The sequence below is a fragment of the Mustelus asterias genome, chromosome 29 (assembly GCF_964213995.1).
Source record: "Mustelus asterias chromosome 29, sMusAst1.hap1.1, whole genome shotgun sequence".
NCBI lineage: Eukaryota > Metazoa > Chordata > Chondrichthyes > Carcharhiniformes > Triakidae > Mustelus > Mustelus asterias.
The window spans coordinates 21,396,760-21,418,940 of record NC_135829.1 but is presented as its reverse complement, the minus strand read 5'-3'; the positions used below and the strand labels follow the sequence as shown (position 1 = coordinate 21,418,940).

At 48.2% G+C, this 22,181-nt stretch overlaps 1 protein-coding gene across 2 annotated transcripts in view; it reads right to left on the bottom strand.

Moving 5' to 3' along the window:
• Window positions 1-22,181, bottom strand: part of LOC144480578 (semaphorin-7A-like) — a 65,196-nt gene that overhangs the window by 17,287 nt on the left and 25,728 nt on the right. For both annotated transcript variants that reach the window (XM_078200183.1, XM_078200182.1), the window contains exons 3-10: window positions 18,647-18,700; window positions 16,161-16,259; window positions 13,130-13,232; window positions 12,925-13,041; window positions 10,523-10,644; window positions 7,226-7,401; window positions 6,560-6,668; window positions 4,148-4,343 (exon numbers count right to left, since the gene is read on the bottom strand). In XM_078200183.1, coding sequence (XP_078056309.1) covers window positions 4,148-4,343; window positions 6,560-6,668; window positions 7,226-7,401; window positions 10,523-10,644; window positions 12,925-13,041; window positions 13,130-13,232; window positions 16,161-16,259; window positions 18,647-18,700 — 976 coding nt within the window. The remainder of the gene's footprint in view (window positions 1-4,147; window positions 4,344-6,559; window positions 6,669-7,225; window positions 7,402-10,522; window positions 10,645-12,924; window positions 13,042-13,129; window positions 13,233-16,160; window positions 16,260-18,646; window positions 18,701-22,181) is intronic.

The window sequence follows — 22,181 nt, the reverse complement described above, 5'->3', positions numbered from 1 at the left end:
ACCCCAGTGGCTGTGCCCCTTAACAATAAGTACTCCTGTTTGAGTGCTGTTGGGGGGGAGCAGCCTGCCTGGAGGAAGTAACAGTGTCCATGCCTCTGGCACAGAGTCCGGCCCTGTGGCTCAGAAGGGTAGAGAAAAGAGGGGGACGGCAGTAGTAATAGGGGACTCTATAGTGAGGAGGTCGGACAGGCGATTCTGTGGACGCAGACAAGAAACTCGGATGGTAGTTTGCCTCCCTGGTGCCAGGATCCGGGATGTTTCGGATCGCGTCCAAGATACCCTGAAGTGGGAGGGAGAAGAGCCAGAGGTCGTGGTACATATTGGTACCAATGACATAGGTAGGAAAAGGGAAGAGGTCCTGAAAGGAGAATATAGGGAGTTGGAAAGGGAGTTGAGAAGAAGGTAGTAATCTTGGGATTGCTGCCTGTGCCACGCGACAGTGAGAGTAGGAATGGAATGAGGTAGAGGATAAATGCGTGGCTGAGGGATTGGAGCAGGGGGCAGGGATTCAGGTTTCTGGATCATTGGGACCTCTTTTGGGGCAGGTGTGACCTGTACAATAAGGACGGGTTGCACTTGAATCCCAGGGGGACCAATATCCTGGCGGGGAGGTTTGCTAAGGCTACTGGGGAGAGTTTAAACTTGTATGGTTGGGGGGTGGGAATCAAATTGAAGTGACTGGGAGAGAGGAGGTTAGCTCACAAATAGAGAAAGCTTGTCGACAGTGTGAGAGGGAGGATAGGCAGGTGATAGAGAAGCGGAGCACTCAGACTGAAGGTTTGAGATGTGTCTATTTTAACGCAAGGTGTGTTGTGAACAAAGTGGATGAGCTTAGAGCGTGGATCACTACTTGGAAATATGATGTGGTGGCCATTACAGAGACTTGGATGACTCAGGGACAGGACTGGTTACTTCAAGTGCCGGGTTTCAGATGTTTCAGAAGGGACAGGGAGGGAGGCAAAATAGGTGGGGGAGTGGCACTGTTGATCAGAGATAGTGTCACAGCTGCAGAAAAGATGGACACCATGGAGGGATTGTCTACGGAGTGGGTGGAGGTTAGGAATAGGAAGGGGTCAATAATTTTACTGGGTGTTTTCTACAGGCCGACCAATAGTAACAGGGATGTTGAGGAGCAGATAGGGAAACAGATCTTGGAAAGGTGTAATAATAACAGAATTGTCGTGATGGGAGATTTTAATTTCCCAAATATTGATTGGAATCTCCCTAGAGTAAGGGGTGTAGATGGGGAGGAGTTTGTTAGGTGTGTTCAGGAGGGTTTCTTGACACAGTATGTAGATAAGCCTACAAGAGGAGAGGCTGTACTTGATTTGGTATTGGGAAATGAACCTGGTCAAGTGTCAGATCTCTCAGTGGGAGAGCATTTTGGAGATAGGGATCATAATTCTATCTCCTTTACAATAGCATTGGAGAGAGATAGGATCAGACAAGTTAGAAAAGTGTTTAATTGGAGTAAGGGGAATTATGAGGCTTTCGGGCAGGAAATTGGAGGCTTAAATTGGAAAGAAATTTTCTCAGGGAAATGTACGGAAGAAATGTGGCAAATTTTTAGGGAATATTTGTCTGGAGTTCTGCATAGCAACATTCCAATGAGACAGGGAAGTTATGGTGGGTTACAGGAACCGTGGTATACAAAGGCTAATAATGAATCTAGTCAAGAAGAAAAGAAAAGCTTACAAAGGGAGCTAGATCTTAGAGATCTAGAAGAGTATATGGCTAATAGGAAGGATCTTAAGAAGGAAATTAGGAGAGCCAGAAGGGGTCATGAGAAGGCCTCGGCAGGCAGGATTAAGGAAAGCCCCAAGGCATTCTACAAGTATGTGAGGAGCAAGAGGATAAGACGTGAAAGAATAGGACCTATCAAGTGTGACGGTGGGAAAGTTTGTATGGAACCGGAAGAAATAGCAGAGGTACTTAATGAATACTTTACTTCAGTATTCACTATGGAAAAGGATCTTGGTGGTTGTAGTGCAGAATTGCAGAGGACTGAAAAGATTGAGCATGTAGATATTAAGAAAGAGGATGTGTTGGAGCTTTTGAAAAGCATCAAGTTAGATAAGTCGCCGGGACTGGATGAGATGTACCCCAGGCTACTGTGGAAGGCGAGGGAGGAGATTGCTGAGCCTCTGGCGATGATCTTTGCATCATCAATGGAGATGGGAGAGGTTCCAGAGGATTGGAGGATTGCGGATGTTGTTCCTTTATTCAAGAAAGGGAGTAGAGGTAGCCCTGGAAATTATAGACCAGTGAGTCTAACCTCAGTGGCTGGTAAGTTGATGGAGAAGATCCTGAGAGGCAGGATTTATGAACATTTGGAGAGGTATAATATGATTAAGAATAGTCAGCATGGCTTTGTCAAAGGCAGATCATGCCTTACGAGCCTGATTGAATTTTTTGAGGATGTGACTAAACACGTTGATGAAGGAAGAGCAGTAGATATGGACTTCAGCAAGGCATTTGATAAGGTGCCCCATGCAAGGCTTATTGAGAAAGCGAGGGGGCATGGGATCCAAGGGGACATTGTTTTGTGGATCCAGAACTAGCTTGCCCACAGAAGGCAAAGAGTGGTTATAGATGGGTCATATTCTGCATGGAGGTCGGTCACCAGTGGAGTGCCCCAGGGATCTGTTCTGGGACCCTTGCTCTGTGATTTTTATAAATGACCTGGATGAGGAAGTGGAGGGATGGGTTGGTAAGTTTGCTGATGACACAAGGTTGGAGGTGTTGTGGATAGTGTGGAGGGATGTCAGAAGTTGCAGCGAGACATTGATAGGATGCAAGACTGGGCGGAGAAGTGGCAGATGGAGTTCAACCCAGATAAGTGTGAGGTGGTTCATTTTGGCAGGTCAAATAGGATGGCGGAATATAATATTAATGGTAGGACTCTTGGCAGTGTGGAAGATCAGAAGGATCTTGGGATCAGAGTTCATAGGACGCTCAAAGCAGCTGTGCAGGTTGAGGCTGTGGTTAAGAAGGTGTATGGTGTTTCTGGCCTTCAATCGAGGAATTGAGTTTAGGAGTCATGAGATAATGTTGCAGCTATGTAGGACCCTGGTCTGACCCCACTTGGAGTACTGTGCTCAGTTCTGGTCGCCTCATTACAGGAAGGATGTGGAAGCTGTAGAAAGGGTGCAGAGGAGATTTACAAGGATGTTGCCTGGGTTGGGGAGCATGCCTTATGAGGATAGGTTGAGTGAGCTTGGCCTTTTCTCCTTGGAGAGACGAAGGATGAGGGGTGACCTGATAGAGGTGTATAAGATGTTGAGAGGTATTGATCGATAGTCAGAGGCTTTTTCCCAGGGCCAAAATGGTTGCCACAAGAGGACACAGGTTTAAGGTGCTGGGGAGTAGGTACAGAGGAGATGTCAGGCGTAAGTTTTTCACTCAGAGGGTGGTGGGTGCATGGAATGGGCTGCCAGCAACGGTGGTGGAGGTGGATTCAATAGGGTCTTTTAAGAGGCTTTTAGATAAGTACATGGAACTTAGTAAGATAGAGGGTTATAGGTAAGCCTAGTAATCGCTAAGGTAGGGACATGTTCGGCACAACTTTGGGGGCTGAAGGGCCTGTATCGTGCTGTAGTTTTTCTATGTTTCTAAATGTCTGGGCTTGTGGGGATAGGGCCTGGGGTGGGATTGTTATCGGTGCAGACTCGATGGGCCGAATGACCTCCTGTAGGGTTTCTATGATTTACCCCGCTAATCCCCCTAACTTACACATCTTGGGACACTAAGGGGCAATTTACCATGGCTAATCCACCCTAACCAGCATGTCTTTTGGCAGAAACCAGGGAGAATGTGCAAACTCCACACAGACAGTGACCCAAGGCCGGAATTGAACCTGGGTCCCTGGCACTATGAGGCGGCAGTGCTAACCACCGTGCCGCCCTTCAAAATGATAAATTGAATCATTTGATCTGGTTGCATATGGTGGATAGGGGATTTTCTGCAAGCCAGCCATGCTAACCATTGTACCATCATGCCATCTGTGCTGTATCATTCTATAATTCAATGACATGCCCACATATCCATTATACATGACCTTGGCATTGATAAGAATCAATCGCTTCGACATCTAATCATTTACAATTCCAAATATCTTCTGTACAAACCATTAGCTGGTGTGACTTACCCATGGCTAGAAAAAGGACCCAGTACTCAGTCCCATCGACGCCAACAACAGAATCCACGGCTATTTTCTGGAAGACATCTTCCTTCTTTACCACAAGAGGAGAGTTTCCAATGGGATTGACGTCTCTGTTCATTTCCGGATAGTTCTCCACAACATTCAGTACTTTATCCGGCAGAGATTGAGTATTTGGGACACACTGCAATAACGTAAGAAGAATACCATAAGTGGATAAGGCGGTCAAGAAGGTGTTTAGGCATATTTGCCTTCGTCAGTCAGGCATAGAGTATAAAAATTGGCAGGGCATGTTGCAGCTGTACAGAACTTTAGTTCAGCCACATTTGGAATGTTCTGTACAGTTCTGGTCGCCACACTACCAGAAGGATGTTTATTTATTAGTCACAATAAGGTTTACATTAACACCGCAATTAAGTTACTGTTACATTTCCCTAGTCGCAACATTCTGGTGGATGTGGAGGCTTTGGAGAGGGTACATTAAGGTTTACCAGGATGTTGCCTGGTTTGGAGGGTATTAGCTATGAGGAGACTTTGGACAAACTTGGTTTGTTTTCACTTGAACATCAGAGGCTGAGGGGCGAGCTGATAAAAGTTTACAAAGTTATGAGAGGCATGGATAGAATGGATAGTCGGGGTCTTTTTCCCAGGGTAGAAATGTCAATTACATGGGGATGTAGGTTTACAGTAAAAGGGGGAAAGTTTAAAGGAGACGCGAGAGGCAAGTGTTTTACACTGAGGGAGGGAAATGTCTGGGATGCGCTGCCAGAGGAGACGGTAGAAGCAGATACAATAGCAACGTTTAAGAGACATCTGGACAGATACATGAATAGTCAGCGAATAGAGGGATACGGACCGCGTAGAGGGAAATAGTCATTAGTTTAGAAGGGTGTCATGTGTTGGCATAGGCTTGATGGACTGAAGGGCCTGGTCCTGTGTTGTATTGTTCTTTGTTCCTTAATCAGTCAGTAAGTTATTTACCAAGTAGGTTCGCTTTGGAAGCCCTCTGCATCATATGGTTCCCTACCTAAAGTGAGACGTCGTAGACCCCATTTTAGTGCTTCAATTTTCTTGAAGTTCTTTAAGGGAAAGCGGACGTTACTGACTGGACCAGCATTTGTGCCCCATCCCTAATCGTCCTTGAACTGACTGGCATGATAGGCCATTTCAGAGTCAACCACATTGTCTTGGAGACAAATTCGTACAACTTTTTTTGACCTAACCATAAAGTTAAATCCAAGCCTAACGCGAAAATAAGCACAGAAAGTAGGACTTGAAAGTGGTGACATCCACACACCCTGGTCCAAATACCTCTTGTGCTCTGAGCTTGTTTTATCTGAAAGATTACGCTTTGTCTCCACTCCCCATGACAGGATCTATCTCGGGGAAAAGATACAAAAGTCTGAGGTCACGTACCAACCGACTCGAGAACAGCTTCTTCCCTGCTGCCATCAGACTTTTGAATGGACTTCCCTTGCATTAAGTTGATCTTTCTCTACACCCTAGCTATGACTGTAACACTACATTCTGCACTGTCTCGTTTCCTTCTCTATGAACGGTATGCTTTGTCTGTATAGCGCACAAGAAACAATACTTTTCACTGTATACTAATACGTGACAATAATAAATCAAATCGGTCATAGAATCCCTACAGTGCAGAAGGAGGGAATTCGGCCCATCGAGTTTGCACTGACCACAATCCCACCCAAACCCTATTCTCATAACCCCACATATTTACCCTGCTAATCCCCCTGACACTAGGATCAATTTAGCATGGCCAATCCACCTAACCAGCACATCTTTGGACTGTGGAAGGAAACCAGAGCACCCGGAGGAAACCCACACAAACACGGGGAGAATGTGCAGACTCCACACAGACAGTGACCCGAGGCCAAAATTGAACCTGGGTCCCTGGCACTGTGAGGCAGCAGTGCTAACCACTGTGCTGCCCCGGATCAAATCAGGATAACTAGTGGAATAAAGATATAGATAGCATGGTTCCTCAAACCTCTCATAATGACTCATTCATTCATTATGCTGAAGTTCATCAGTCACAAGGAGGTCTTGTGCAGTGGGGTTAGCGTCCCTGTCCCTGAGCCAGAAGCTCCGGGTTTGAATCCCACGCCAGGACTTGACGGCCAAGGAAAGTGCGTTCTTAACGCGGAAAAACAGGCTGAGTGTCAACCTGCAAAACCCTTCCAAACACGCCAAGGGCTGGTGGTAAGAGCTCGAGACTCCTGGTCAGCCACACTTGATGCAGAGTGGCGCCCCCTCAAGCTATAAGCCCCCCTGGCAACAGACCAGTGACCTGTTTCAGGAAAAAATTAGCCTTCTGCAACACAGTTCCTTCTTCATATTATCTCAACCTGCCGAATCGATCGACAATTAGCACTCTCTTACCGTGCCAGGTCTGGGTTCTGGAATAGCTTCAGAGAAACCTTTGAAGTCGGAATTGTGAAACACATGATTAATTTCCTTCACGGAGTAACTGCAGATTGCTGCTCCATTCCTGAAAGATATTAAATGAAACGTTCAGCGTATGAGAGGGGAATCAGACAAAGCGCATTCATTTTCCAGCCAGGTAATAACACCAAAAAGAACCCAAACCATGGATTTCATCGAACCACAGAACCCCTACAGGAGGCCATTCAGCCCATCGAGTCTGAACTGACTTATCAACACACTATCTTATCCAGGTTCAACTCTCCCCCACCCCCCGCCCCAACTCCACGTATTTACCCCACTAATACCCCCTAACCTGCACATCTTTGGACGCAAAGGGCCACTTCATGGCCAATCCACCTAACCTGCACAATTTGGACTGTGGGAGGAAACCGGAGCACCAGAGGAAACCCACGCAGACACGGGGAGAATGTGCAAACTCCACACAGAAACCCAAGCCGGGAATCGAACCCAGGTCCCTGGCGCTGTGAGGCAGCAGTGTTAACCACTGTGCCATGCCGCCCCCTGATGAGTTACGCAGTGTCGGGATGGGTGAAGCGTTCGTCAATCAGCTTTTTAATGTTTCATTACGGTCAATCCATTTTGCAATTCCTGCGGGCTCACCAATTGCTTTTGAAAATTCCGTAAACTCTGTCCTCACTGTTGTTCGACCGAACAACGAAGACATCTTGGATTCTGTTGAAATGTACGTGGTTAGCGGGAATGTTACACAGCAGCCGTGCTTTCAGGAAGGTCGCCCACTTGGTTCTCAGGCGCTGTCGAGAGCCACCCGTGTCATCCTGGAGAGTAAAGAGATCAGAGGCTGTAACATCCTGTCACATACACAGCAAACTTATTCCGAGTAGTAGAAACTCATCTGTCAATGCAGTGCCCAGAGCTCAGGTCTCCAATGAGTAAGCAATTAAAAACTTCTTAACTTAATCCTTAAAAACTATTTAAAAACTTCAGCCTATGGCATCAGTGAGTATAGAATCATAGAATCCCTACAGTGCACAGGCAGCCATTCGGCCCATTGACCACAATCCCATCCAGGCCCGATCCCGATAACCATGTATTTACCCGGCTAGTTCCCCCGACACTAGGGTCAATTTAGCATGGCCAATGCACCTAACGCACACATCTTTGGACTGTTGGAGGAAACCGGAGCAAACCCACGCAAGACACGGGGAAAATGTGCAAACTCCACAGAAACAGTGCCCCAAGCCAGGAATCGAACCCAGGTCTCTGGCGCTGTGAGGCAGCAGCGCTAACCAACGTGCCACTGTGCCGCTCGAGTACCCCAAGCTTTGAAATGTGTGGGTACAAACCTCATAGATCATAGAACCCTACAGTGCAGAAAGAGACCATTCAATGCACATCAACTCTGACAAAGTATCTTACCGAGGCCCTTTCCCCACCCTATGCCCATAACCCCACACATTTACCATGTTTAATCCATCTAACTTACGCATCTTGGGACACTAAGGAACAATTTACCATGGCCAATCCACCTAACCTGCACATCTTCGTACTGTGGGAGGAAACCCACACAGACACGGGGAGAATATGCAAACTCCACACAGTCACTCAAGGCCAGAATCGAACTCGGGTCCCTGGCGCTGTGAGGCAGCAGTGCTAACCACTGTGTAAATGACCTAAAGTTACATGACAATAAATGGCTATAAGTTAAGAAAGGGAATATACAAAGAGATCTGGGTGTCTTCGGACATCAGTCGCTGAGGGTAAGCTTGCAGGTGCAGGTGGTAAAGAAGGCAAATGTTATTTGAGTCCAGGAGCTGGGATGTCTTGCTGCAATTATACAGGGCCTTGGTGAAACCACACCTGGGATACCTGGGCACCGAGTTACATAAGGAGATAGCAGAGCAGGTGACGAGTCGGTTGTTGGGAGTGGCAGGTCTTACAGCGTGTCTACAAGGAGGAGATGTGATGAAACCTTGGCAGATCATTCGGGAGCTTTGGGCCTAGCCAGCTGAAAGCATGACCTCTCCCCCGCCCCACCCGCCAATGGAAACGTGGGAACTGTAAGTGGCGGAATTGGAAAATTCCAGAGACCCTGGAGGATCGTGGGGCCGGAGGAGATGGCAGGGGTACGGAGCGGGAGAAAGACCTGGAGGGTCTTGGAAAACAAGGATGAGGAGTTTAAGGATGATCTTTGAGGTTGATAGGGCTGGAGGAGGTTACAGAGCTAGGGAGCCCCTCCATGTTGAACCTGGAGATGGTTATCTGGTCTCTCGGTGGCTCCACAAGTTGAGGCAATGAACAATTCATACAGATCCAGAATCCCAGGATACTTCATCTCGTGCTCTGAACCGAATTAGTTGAACACAGCAGGAATAATGTGAGTGCTTTGAATATCTTAACAGCTGTGGGCTAAAGAGGGGGCAATTGTCCTCGATTCCTGTTCTGGATCTGGCAGGAAGGAGCTCGGCTGAGGACAGGATTTGGCTCAATGCTATTCAGTATCTCCAGCTTCCAACTTTCAAAGCTGCAGACTGCCCCTGACATTCAGCTGAGATAATTACATTGCCCAAACTGGGCGGCACGGTGGCACAGTGGTTAGCGCTGCTGCCTCACAGCGCCAGGGACCCGGGTTCGATTCCCGGCTTGGGTCACTGTCTGTGCGGAGTCTGCACATTCTCCCCGTGTCTGCATGGGTTTCCTCCGGGTGGTCCGGTTTCCTCCCACAGTCCAAATGATGTGCGGGTTATGTGCATCGGCCGTGCTAAATTCTCCCTCAGTGTACCCGACCAGGAGCCAGAGTGTGGCGACTAGGGGATTTTCACAGTAACTTTGTTGCAGTGTTAATGTAAGCCTAATTGTGACACTAATAAATAAACTTTAAACTTAGACAAACAGAAGGCAATCAGAAGTAGATTTAAAAACGCCTGAGGTTAAAGTTTATTTATTAGTGTCACAGGCTGGTTTACATTAACACTGCAATGAAGTTACTGTGAAAATCCCGCAGTCGCCACACTCCGGCACCTGTTCAGGTACACGGAGGGTGAATTTAGCACGGCCAATGCACCTAACCAGCACATCTTTCAGACTGCAGGAGGAAACCCGAGCACCCGGAGGAAACCCACGCAGACACGGGGAGAACGTGCAAACTCCGCACAGTGACCCACGCCAGGAATTGAACCCGGGTCCCTGGCACTGTGAGGCAGCGGTGCTAACCACTGTGCCACCGTGTCGCCGCTGATTTGTAAATTTATGGATGGCCCCTCATGAGCAAAGGAAATGAAATTTGGGCATTTTCTATAACAGGTGTACAATCTGCAAACTCAGTTGCCTACTCAATCAGTAAGATGAACAGTAAGGGGTTGGTTTAGCTCAGTTGGCTGGACAGCTGGTTAGTGATGCAGAGTGACGTCAATAATATGGGTTCAATTCCCGTACCAGCTGAGGTTATACCTCACCTACTCAACCTTGCCCCTTACCTGAGGTGTGGTGACCCTCAGGTTAAACTATCACCAGCCTATGGTCATCTGGGACTATGGCGACGCTATCCAAGATGAACGCCCCAGTGTTGGGATGGGAATATCCAAGAGGGCGCTATTCATAGTCTGTAGAATACTGAGCAATCATAAAATCCCTACAATGCAGAAGAAGGCCATTCAGCCCATTGAGTCTGCACCAACAACAATTCTACCCAGGCCCTATCCCTGTAACCCCACGTATTTTCTCTACCCTTTGACATTAAGGATCAATTTACCATAGCCAATCAACCTAACCTGCACATCTTTGGAGGAAACCCATGCAGATGCACAGAGAACATGCAAACTCCACATAGACATTGCCGGAATTGAACCCTTGTCTCTGGCCATCGTGCCCCATGTCTTGGGAAAACGTGAAGCTTTACGCTGAGGTGTTAGGAATCACATCACTGCACCTTGGACTCACCTTACACACACGGCCAATTCGGGACATCCAGGGGTCAATGTCTAGATTTCCTGGCAAATTCTTTTCCCTGAAGAAAATGAAAATGTGTTCATCCATCGGCGACATTCCCACAAAATGAGGATCTAAATGGAAAACAAGAGGAAGGTCGATGAGTACCGTGGACACTCAGTGAGGACAGTCTGGGGAAGATCAAGGCAACATATCTTAACACGGAGAATCGAGAGACCTGGAAAATGAGGGACAGCTGGAAGCTTGTAACGAGGGGTTCAGATATATAGACTTATACACGCCAGAATTTTACCGGCACGCCCACTCCATGTCACAGAACAGAATTCTCCATTGGCCTTGGGTGGGATCTTACGAGCCTTGCCCAGGATCTAGAAATCATCATAGAAACCCTACAGTGCAGAAGGAGGCCATTCGGCCCATCGAGTCTGCACCGACCACAATCCCACCCAGGCCCTACCCCCACATATTTTACCCGCTAATTCCTCTAACCTACGCATCTTAGGATTCTAAGGGGCAATTTTTAACTGGGCCAATCAACTTAACCCGCACATCTTTGGACTTACGAGCCTTGCCCGAGCGCAGTCGTAAAATCCCGGCCATAGTGTTGTTTATTACCCCAGAACGTCCCAAAGCCAATTTTGGAAGTGTAGTCACTATTGTAATGTGGCACAGTGATTAGCACCACTGCCTCACAGTGCCAGGGACCCGGGTTCGATTCCCGGCTTGGGTCACTGTCTGTGCAGAGTCTGCACATTCTCCCCATGTCTGCGTGGGTTTCCTCCGGGTGCTCCGGTTTCCTCCCACAGTCCTGAAGGCGTGCTGGTTAGGTGCATTGGCTGTGCTAAATTGACCCTCAGGTGTACCCGAATGGGCGCCGGAGTGTGGTGACTAAGGGATTTTCACAGCAACTTCATTGCAGTGTTAATGTAAGCCGACTTGTGACACGAATAAATAAACTTTTCAAGCTTTTCAAAGTGGGTCACAAAGCAGCGAACAGATTTTTAAAATGCAAAACCTCAGCAATGGGTTATTAGTAACTGGTAAACAGGAAGGAGCCATGTGTTTTGTGGTGACCTTGCCCAAGTTCTGAGAACCGGGGAAATGTCAAGTTGGCCGACCTGACCTGCGCAAGTTGAGGGATATTGAGGGGGGGTGGGGGCAGTAGCCATTAGAGATGGTTGCGGTTGGCGCGATGGTGCCAATTGTTGAGTTGAGAAAACTGTCCCATAACTCTCGGCTCCACAGGACTGACATCCGGTTGGACGGCCGAGGGGACGCTGAGGTATTTTGCTCCGGCCCAGTCCAGCGAGAGGACTGAAAACAAACCTTTGGTCACCCACTGGCAAGTGTGAGGACCCCGCTACCTACTCCAGGTGGCCATGAGGGATGCCAGAAGAAATGGTCAAACACAATTTTGGCTCGGGCATTTGACAAGTCAGCCTTAAGGCGCAGGCCCCCAAAAAGTGGCTTCGTTGCATCGATTCCACACCGGCGAAATGGGTGGAAACAGAAACTGGAATGAGGAGTAGGCCTTGCGGCCATTCGAGCCTGCTCCACCATTCACTTTGATCACGTACGGTGAGCTCCGGGTTTCTATCCCGTGAGTGTCACATTCTGCCCCATTATCATTATCACATAAAAAAAAGAGGAAGAGTGAACAGTTACCAAGGGAACCGAACAGTCATTTCCTTTTTGGTTAACAATACAAACAGAAGTCAAAAAAGGAACACTACGGCTTGGTCAATGTCCTATAATGCAACTATTAAAGGAAGTGTGAAGGCATTGGGCCCAGGAGGGTTCGAGTCCAAGTCCAAGTCTGTGCTGAGGAGTGTGATCTGAATCAAAATGGTGGTGGCTTGGTTGCCGAGGTATGTTGGGGGACGGGGGGGGGGGAAGAACAGCTTTGGTGGGGGTGCGGTGTGGGGGGGAAACTGTTGGTGGGGGTGGGGTGTGAAGGGGTGGTAGGTAAACAGTGGTGGGAGTGAGGGGCGGGTATCAGGTGAGGTAAGATCTTCTATTGCCTTGAGTATCCTTGGTTGCCGGGGCATGTGGGAGGGTGGGGGTTTGGGAGGCAAAACAACGATGGTGGGGATGGGTTGTGAGGCACTGGGAGTATCAGGGGAGATAAGATCCTCTGTTGGCCCCAGTATCACTGGAGGAAGGAGGAGGGAGATTCCAGTTCCCGGGCCCATTATTCCTGATATATCCTGCACCTCAGGTGACACCCATGGGAACTGATCCCATAGGAGGAGAGGCACGGTGGGTGAGGGGGGGGACACGGAAGACGGGATGGAAAAGTAAATTGCAAATCCTGCAGCAGTGATGGATGGGAAAGAGAGGGAGTGAGAGAGATGAGCAGGTTGTAAGGTTTAAAAATGGCAAGGAGCACTGACCTTCCAGCCACTCGTCAACGGAAAGCAGCCAAGGCTCAACGCTGTTCTTTTTAAACCCTCGGAGGACATTTCCAGCTCCGTTCTGAAACACGGGTGCTGCTGCATAGAATCTTTCATCTGGAATGAGAGCCAAAACACACACACACTGAGTAAAATGGCCCCTAAACTCCAAAGTATTCTGGACTCCAACTGTCAGAGGACCTACCTACAACCAATGAAGCGAAGTCATTCTTTGGGGTGTATGGACACACACCTGTTCCTAAGGGGCGTCCTCGGCCATTGATTATTAGATTCAGATTATCGTTAAACTGTTAAAAAAATAGTCACAGTCGATTGTTAGTTTTCATTTTCTCAGATTCACGGACCACTCAAACAGTACTCCGAGGACTTCATAGAATCCCTGCAGTGCAGAAGGAGGCCATTCGGCCCATCGAGTCTGCACCCACCACAATCCCACCCAGGCCCCATCTCCATAACTCCAAGCATTTACCCGAGCTAAGGGGCAATTTAGCACGGCCAGTCCACCAAACCTGCACATCTTTGGGAGGAAGCCGGAGCACCCGGAGGAAACCCTACGCAGACACGGGGAGGATGCGCAGACTCTGCTCAGACAGTGACCCAAGCCGGGAATCGAACCCGGGTCCCTGGCGCTGTGAGGCAGCAGTGCTAACCCACTGTGCCGCCACTGGGTCTCTGGATTACCAGTTCCAGTGAAAATCCCTCTGTGCCACGAGCTATGTGATGTGGGGGTAAAGGGTTAATAGGGTTAGCATGAATTATAGTCGTGAAAGCTATCTCGTGCGCTGTAGTTTTCCGCCACAATTCTTGGCCTTCACATCTGCAATTATCTTCTGATATGCACACAGAGAAGAGGCTGCTGTAGCTGATAAGCCTGGGCCTGTGCTGTCTGCGAAAATATGATAGTACATGTTTACGAGGGCTACATGCACAAAGCAGGCTCAGAAATACGGCCAACTGAAACATTCCTGTGTACAAATGTGTAATTGTATTTGCTCGTTTGAGAGATTTTGCAACTGGAATCTTTCCTCAGCTTGCTTGGAATCAAGAATTGCTTTCTCGGAGCAAAGCCTGACTCTTCGTGGCATTTGACCCACAGCAATTTACTGACTATAATTTATCTCCTTCCCTTGACGCAATGCCAGGCATTTTAGATCAACATGCTGGCACAGTGGTTGGCACTGCTGCCTCACAGCACCCGGGACCTGGGTTCGATCGCGGCCTTGGGTCCATGCGGAGTCTGCACATTCTCCCCATGTCTGCGTGGGTTTCCCTCCGGGTGCTCCGGTTTCCTCCCGCAGTCCAAAGATGTGCCAGTTAGGTTGATTGGCCGTGCCAAGTTGCCCCTTAGCGTGAGGGTAAATTAGCAGGATTAATTTGTGGGGTTATGGGGATAGGGCCTGGGTGGGATTGCCGCCAGTGCAGGCTTGTGTGAAAGGCGTGCTGGTTAGGCGTATCGGCCATGCTAAATTCTCCCTCAGTGTGCCCGAACGGGCGCCGGAGTGTGGCGACTGGGGGATTTTCACAGTAACTTCATTCCACAGTTAATTTAAGCCTACTTGTGACACTAATAAATAAACTTAAACTGCCATATAAATGAGTGTTTGGTAAATTAGTTTATTTCAAAGAGGTATTTGTCACTTGTCTGGATGGGAGCAGCTCCAACACTCAAGAAGATCAACACCATCCAGGACAAAGAAACTAATTTATTTGTCGCCCCCACTTCACAACTTAATCATTCATTGCCTCCACCGCTGACGCACACTCACAGCCGCAGACGAGGTCATGGGTTTGCAAGGTGCTGCCAAAGGAACCTTGGTGAGTTTCTGCAGAAGCTTCCTCCGAGAGCACCTTGCAAACCTCTACCACCTCGGAGGACATGGGCAGCAGACACATGGGGAACTCCGCCACCCGCAAGTTCCCTCCAAACCACTCACCATCCTGACTTGGAAATATATCGCTGTTTCTTTCACTGTCATTGGGCCAAAATCCTGAAACGCCCTCCCTTACAGGACTACGGATGTATCTACGCCACATGAACCTCAGCGGTTCAGGAGGATAGATCCCCACCACCTTCCCAAGGGCAATCAGGGCTGGGCAATAAATGCTGGCCTTGCCATCAATCTTCACATCCCAAGAACAAAGAAAAAAAAGCAGACAGTCCAGCCTTCTCCCAGTCCTTTGTCCCTCCCGCCCTGTGAACCAGTGAGCCCGTGCTACCGTGCCGGAACCAGTGCTACCGTGCCGCCCCTGTGAACCAGGGGCGGCACGGTAGCACAGTGGTTAGCACTGCTGCTTCACAGCTCCAGGGTCCCGGGTTCGATTCCCAGCTCGGGTCACTGTCTGTGTGGAGTTTGCACATTCTCCTCGTGTCTGCGTGGGTTTCCTCCGGGTGCTCCGGTTTCCTCCCACAGTCCAAAGATGTGCAGGTTAGGTTGATTAGCCAGGTTAAAAATTGTCCCTTAGAGTCCTGAGATGCGTAGGTTAGAGGGATTAGTGGGTAAATATGTGGGTTGGGCCTGGGTGGGATTGTGGTCGGTGCAGACTCGATGGGCCGAATGGCCTCCTTCTGCACTTTAGGGTTTCTATGATTCTATGAGAAGAAATATGCAATCATGTAAGAGTGTCCAAGCCATTTCCCAATCCCTATGTAGGGGAGGCAGTGGCGTAGTGGTATCGTCACTGGACTAGTATTCCAGAGACGCAGGGTAATGCTCTGGGGACTGGGTTCAAATCCAATCATGGCAGAATTTGAATTCAATAAAATAAATCTGGAATTAAAAGATGATCATGACACCATTGTTGTAAAAACCCATCTGGTTCACTGTCCTTTAGGGAAGGAAATCTGCCGTCCTTACCCAGTCTGACCTACATGTGACTCCAGAGCCACAGCAATCGCTGCTCCTTCATCAGGCGAGGCCCCAGCTCCGAAAGCTCGTGATTCCAAATAAACCTGTTGGACGTTAACCTGGTGTTGTGAGACTTCTTACTGTGCCCATCCCGGTCCAACGCCGGCATCTCCACATCATGGAGAATATCAGAATATCATGGCCCAATCTCACCTGCAGATACTACTGTTCAAATTCATAATGGCCCCGGTGTGCCTAAACTCTCTCCACGTTGTCTCTCGACACGCCTATGTGATAAGGCTAAACCACTTAAGGTGAAAGGCACAGTTAGGAGGACTACACTTCAGAGTTTATTCCAGACATACTCACAAGTAGCCAGCATCGTGGTTCCTGGGCATTGCTTCCACAGAGAAGGAAATGGGTTGCGTTGAATTTTTGCACGACCATGATGAAGTTCTCGCAGTGACCCTGAAGTTAAAGAAAGAATACAAATGTTTAAACCATGTTGGGAACTGAGATAGCGTTACCAAGGATACCAGCTGAAAGTTGTTTTGTTCAGAATGCGTTTGGAAAGGTTCTTCTATAATGCATGAATGCCTCGGTGCTTATAAAACACTACAAAGCTGCCAAATGAACTACCCCCACAATTCCTACAGGAGTGCAATCTGGAATAGGCCGAGATATTATTAGGCCTTCGTTTAGGGCTTCACTCTGATGCGCGTTATCACACACGAGGCTTGAGATGCCCAAGGAAATAAAGGCTTTTATTTACTATTACAACGAAGCTACCATGTATAGTACACGATCCCAGACTGAGGGGTCCCAGACAGAGCAGTGACCTTTATACCTCTCCCAGGAGGCGGAGCCCGACTGGGATGTACCATAATAACTGTAATACAGGTGTAACAGCCCAACCCTAACCCCAACAGCAACAAGTAGAACAACCCATCCCTAACCCCAACAGCAACATATATACATACTCGTGTACTGGCCAGACCCTGGCACAGTACTACCTAGTGGGAACCAACGATGGTTCACCACACACTCCAAATCAGTTCTTTGGTATGAGGGGCAAAGTTTAAAGGAGATGTACGAGACAAGTTTTTTTTACACAGAGGGTGGTGGGTGCCTGGAACTCGCTGCCGGGGGAGGTAGTGGAAGCAGATACGATAGTGAGTTTTAAGGGGCGTCTTGACAAATACGTGAATGGGATGGGAATGGAGGGATATGGTCCAAATACGTGAATGGGATGGGAATGGAGGGATATGGTCCCCGGAAGGGTAAGGGGTTTTAGTTCAGTCGGGCAGCATGGTCGGTGCAGGCTTGGAGGGCCGAAGGGCCTGTTCCTGTGCTGTAATTTTCTTTCAACAGGTTTATTTGGTATCACGAGCTTTCGGAGCTCTGCTCCTTGCTGATGAAGGAAAGCTCCACATAAACCTGCTGGACTTTAACCTGGCGTTGCGAGAGTTCTTACTGTGCCCACCCCAGTCCAACATCACCACATCGTAATTTTCTTTGTTCAGGTGACGGACAATGTGCAGAAAATCCTCCAAAAACCCTCCCTGGTCACAAAGACACACCGGCAGGGGGGAGGGGGTCCAAGTCAGGGTCACGTGGATTTAAGGCAGGAATGTTGTTCAAAGATTTGAAAGAGGGTCTCTGAGGAGCTAGTCTAGCTTTCAGGTGGGGAAGAAGGGAAGGTGACAACATCCTTCTCAAACTGAACGGCCAAATGGCGCATTTTGCAGCCTCATAGAATCCTACAGTGCAGAAAGAGGCCATTCGGCCCATCGAGTCTGCACCGACCACAAACCCACCCAGGTCCTATCCACATATCCCTACATATTTACCCACTAACCCCTCTAACCTATGCATCCCAGGACACTAAGGGGCAATTTAACCCGCACATCGTTGGATTGTGGGAGGAAACCGGAGCACCCCAAGGAAACCCATGCAGACACAGGGAGAATGTGCAAACTCCGCACAGACAGTGACCCAAGCCGGGAATCGAACCCAGGTCCCTGGAGCTGTGAAGCAGCAGTGCTAACCACTGAGGTACCGTGCCGCCTCAGATAGATGGTACAGACGAATGTGTCGGAACACAGGTTCCCTCTAGTTCCAGTCAAATGAGGTGTCCTCCAGCAACCCCACATCGTCCAGAGGTCAGTGACACTACGACCCTGTCCCAAGTCTCAGGATTGCATTGCCGTCCTTTGATCTGACAAATCATTAATTCTCACATCCCCCATTTCCAGTGAAAACTGCCCATTGCTAGCTGCTCTGTCAATGGCTCTGGCAATATTGACTCATTGGGCGAAGGGTCCAAGTCATATCTTAAGCCTGCTAGTGTCTCGGATAGAAGAACACGGGACGGCGCGGTGGCACAGTTGTCATCACTGCTGCCTCACAGCGCTAGGAACCCGGGTTCGATTCCCAGCTTGGGTCACTGTCTGTGCGGAGTCTGCATGTTCTCCCCGTGTCTGCGTGGATTCCCTCCGGGTGCTCCGGTTTCCTCCCACAGTCCGAAAGATGTGCGGGTTCGGTGGATCGGCCGTGCTAAATTGCCGCTTAGTATCGGGGGTCTAGCTAGGATAAATGCATGGGGTTATGGAAATAGGGGCTGGGTGGGATTGTGGTTGGCGCAGACTCGATGGGCCGAAGGGCCTCCATCTGCACTGTAGGGGTTCTATGGCTTCTAGCACTTCTTAACAATATCAATTAAACGGTAGAGAGAAAGAGCAGTCACTGAACAGATATTCGATTACGAAACAGCCATGGAGACTTCCCCCAGGAAATTGCTTTGATCCTTGAGTTTCTACAAAATGAAATGGATTGAAAGATTTTTCAGAACTCACCAAGCCATGCTTTTGGCATTTTGTTTTGGAGTCATTATTCACGGGTACTGGGATCTGGAAGGCAAAAAGAGAACAGTGGTGACTAACATTGAGAAATACCTTTTAATATTGAAAAGTAACACCACTAACTGTAACCTTAGCTTCACTGTTGACAATCCTGCCTCAAAAATGCCAATTCAGCATTCCAATGAAGTTTATTTATTAGTGTCACAAGTAGGCTTACATTAACACTGCAATGAAGTTACTGTGAAAATCCCCTAGTCGCCACATTCCGGCGCCTGTTCAGGTAACACTGAGGGAGAATTTAGCATTGACAAGCACCTAACCAGCACGTCTTTCGGACTGTGGGAAGAAACCGGGGCACCCGGAGGAAACCCACGCATGAAATTGCTGGGTAAACCCTCACATGAGAACCTCCGAGGGGGTTTCCCCAGCGTAACACTGGGGGATTCCCCCCACCAAATGCAATGCTGGGGAGTCAGGAAGATATGGCCCATTTTGTCACTTCTAACGTTGAAATTGTATGCACATACATTGGCACCTGGCTGGTATTTTCAATTAGTGCAAAAAGTTGCAAAACACTCCTTGGAAAAATGCTGCTGTGTGCCACTTTCCTTTTCGTCCCTCCATGGTCTTGCTCCAGGGAATTTTCACTAGAGTCCCTAATATAGATTTTCATTACTTTGAATCAACATGATAAGGAGAACAAAGCTAAAAGCTTCCAAATGCCATAAACAAATGAGGTGGAAACTGACGAATGAATGAACATTGTGTGAATTTCCATTGCAAATACCCAAGCCTTTATAAATAGGACAGCCTTTGTGCTTTACATAATGAACGCTGATTGATGCAAAGTGCTATTTATGTTTTATTCAGAAAGGCAAGTCCCGAAACGGAACAGGTTGCTTTGGGTTTTTCTTTTATATATATGAACAATCTCCTGGGGCGGCACGGCAGCACAGTGGTTAGCACCACTAACCTCAGTGCCAGGGACCAGGGTTCGATTCCCGGCTTGGGTCACGGTCTGTGCGGAGTCTGCACATTCTCCCCATGTCTGCGTGGGTTTCCTCCGAGCATTCCGATTTCCTCCCACAGTCCAAAGGTGTGCTGGTTAGGGTGCATTGGCCGTGCTAAATTCTCCCTCAGTGTACCCGAACAGGCGCCAGAGTGTGGCGTCTAGGGGAATCTCACGGTAACTTCATTGCAGTGTTAATGTAAGCCCTACTTGTGGCATAAATAAACTTTAAAAAATAGTCAAACTGCCAACAAGCCTTGGAATGTCCTTTTCCCAAAGAGTTGGTTATCTCGAAATATCACCGAGACAATGGAACAAACGTGGCTCCCCGTGGCACATATCAACTCACACGCCCAGAGCTTCATTGCGTATTTCAGATATGTCATCGACTGATCAGGAGCAGGAAATGTGTTGATGAAAACACAACAATAGCCGAGATTGCTCTGCGTAATTTTAAGCACTCAGTTTTGGGAAAGAGCATTAAAGGGTTAGAGCACCAACAGATTAAACAACATGTCACTCAGTTGTGTAAGGAGACAGGTAGTTCCGATTAAGCTAATAATCTTTGTGCATATCAGAAAGTCCCTACTTGCTGTAAGTGGAATTACCTGGAAAAGCTCACGCAACTTACACAGCACTTGCTGTTTACAACTGAGCATCTTCATTCTCTATTGGTTATAGGATACGACAAGTGGGCAGCACGGTGACACAGTGGTTAGCAGCAGAAGGAATAAAAGCAAATTGCTGTCGATGCTGGAATCCAAAACCAAAAGAGAAAATGCTGGAAAATCTCAGCAGGTCTGACAGCATCTGTAAGAAGAGAAAAGAGCTGACGTTTCGAGTCCAAATGACCCTTTGTCAAGAGAGAAGGAATGCTTTAAAGAATCTACATGCCTTCTCCCACTTTAAAGTTTATTTATTAGCCACAAGTAAAGCTGACATGAACACTGCAATGAAGTTACTGTGAAATTCCCCCGGTCGCCACACTCCGACGCCTGTTCAGGTCAATGCACATCACCAGCACGACCTTCAGACTGTGGGAGGAAACCAGAGCACCCGGAGGAAACCCACGCAGACACGGGGAGAACGTGCAAACTCCACACAGACAGTGACCCAAGCAGGGAATCGAACCCGGGTCCCTGGCACTGTGAGGCAGCAGTGCTAACCACAATGCCACCGTGCCACCCACTACATTGAATGTTCCTTCACTCAACTCATCCCACATTTGTACCAATTCTACTTCCTGTTTCTCCTGCCTAGTGGCCCACCTTTGCAATAGATTTCCCCTGGCGTTGACCAATCGGACATCCCCTCCATCACCAAACACCTATCTCTCCCTCAATGACAGCAACGTCTCCTGATTTTTTTTTCTCTGTTGCAGTAAAGCACCCTGGACTATTCCTCCCCACTGAACTTCCTTCCCCCAATCTCCAGATTCTCCAAGCAACTTTGTATAAGCACCTAATGATATTGAAAAGTTGGTCTCCAGCCCCTAGCAGTGCTGTTTGTTCGAAAGGTCACATCAGCATTTGCGCACGGTGACATGATGAGGTTTAGGGAAGGGAATCTGCCATTGTTACCTTCTCTTGTATCCTCCTCTACTACTACCTCTGGCAGCTCATTCCAGACACTCACCACCCTCTGTGTGAACAAGTCGCCCCTCTGGACCATTTTGTATTTCTCCCCTCTTACCTTAAACCTATACCCTCTAGTTTTAGATTCCCCGACCTTTGGGGAAAGATGTTGACTATCTAGCTGATCTGTGTCCCTCATTATTTTATAGACTTCTATAAGATCACCCCTAAGCTTGGGTAGAGTCAAAGGGACATCAGAATGGAGGAGGGAAAGGTAGAGAGATTTAGACAGGTAATTCCGGAGTTTGAGATCTCGGCAGCTGAAGGCATGCTCAGCGATACAAAGTGGACATACATGTGTGGACAGACAGTTCCATTTTGGTTTCAATGACAATCTATTGGATGTGGATTGAGGGTAAATTTGTCCTGCTGCCCATCTTTAGATAATGCCGTATCCACAGGCTAAATAATTCCACGTGTTCTTGTTGAAAAACTATCGTCAAATCGAGGGGTCTCGGGGGGCCAGATGACCTGCTCCGAGTTCTTATGTTCTTAAATCAAGGCCAGATACAACCACAGCCCACATTTAAACAGAGCCTTTAACATAGTAACATGTCTCAGTATCACTCAACATTACCAAGCAAAACACAACAGAATCACTGAGCTTCTTCAAGGCAAATGAACAGATCGAGCCACAGTTAGGATCAGATTCAGTTAACACATGAATTTGTCTTTGCAGAGCAACACAAGTTATGAACATGCTACATTTCCCCACATCACTGGGGCTCTTAGAACCATAGAATCCTTCCAGTGCTGAAGGAGGCCATTCAGCCTATTGAGTCTGCACCGACTCTCCAACAGAACATCATACTCAGGGTCTATCCCTGTGACCTCATATTTAACTCGCTCATCCCCCTAACCTACACATCTTTGGGCACTAAGGGGC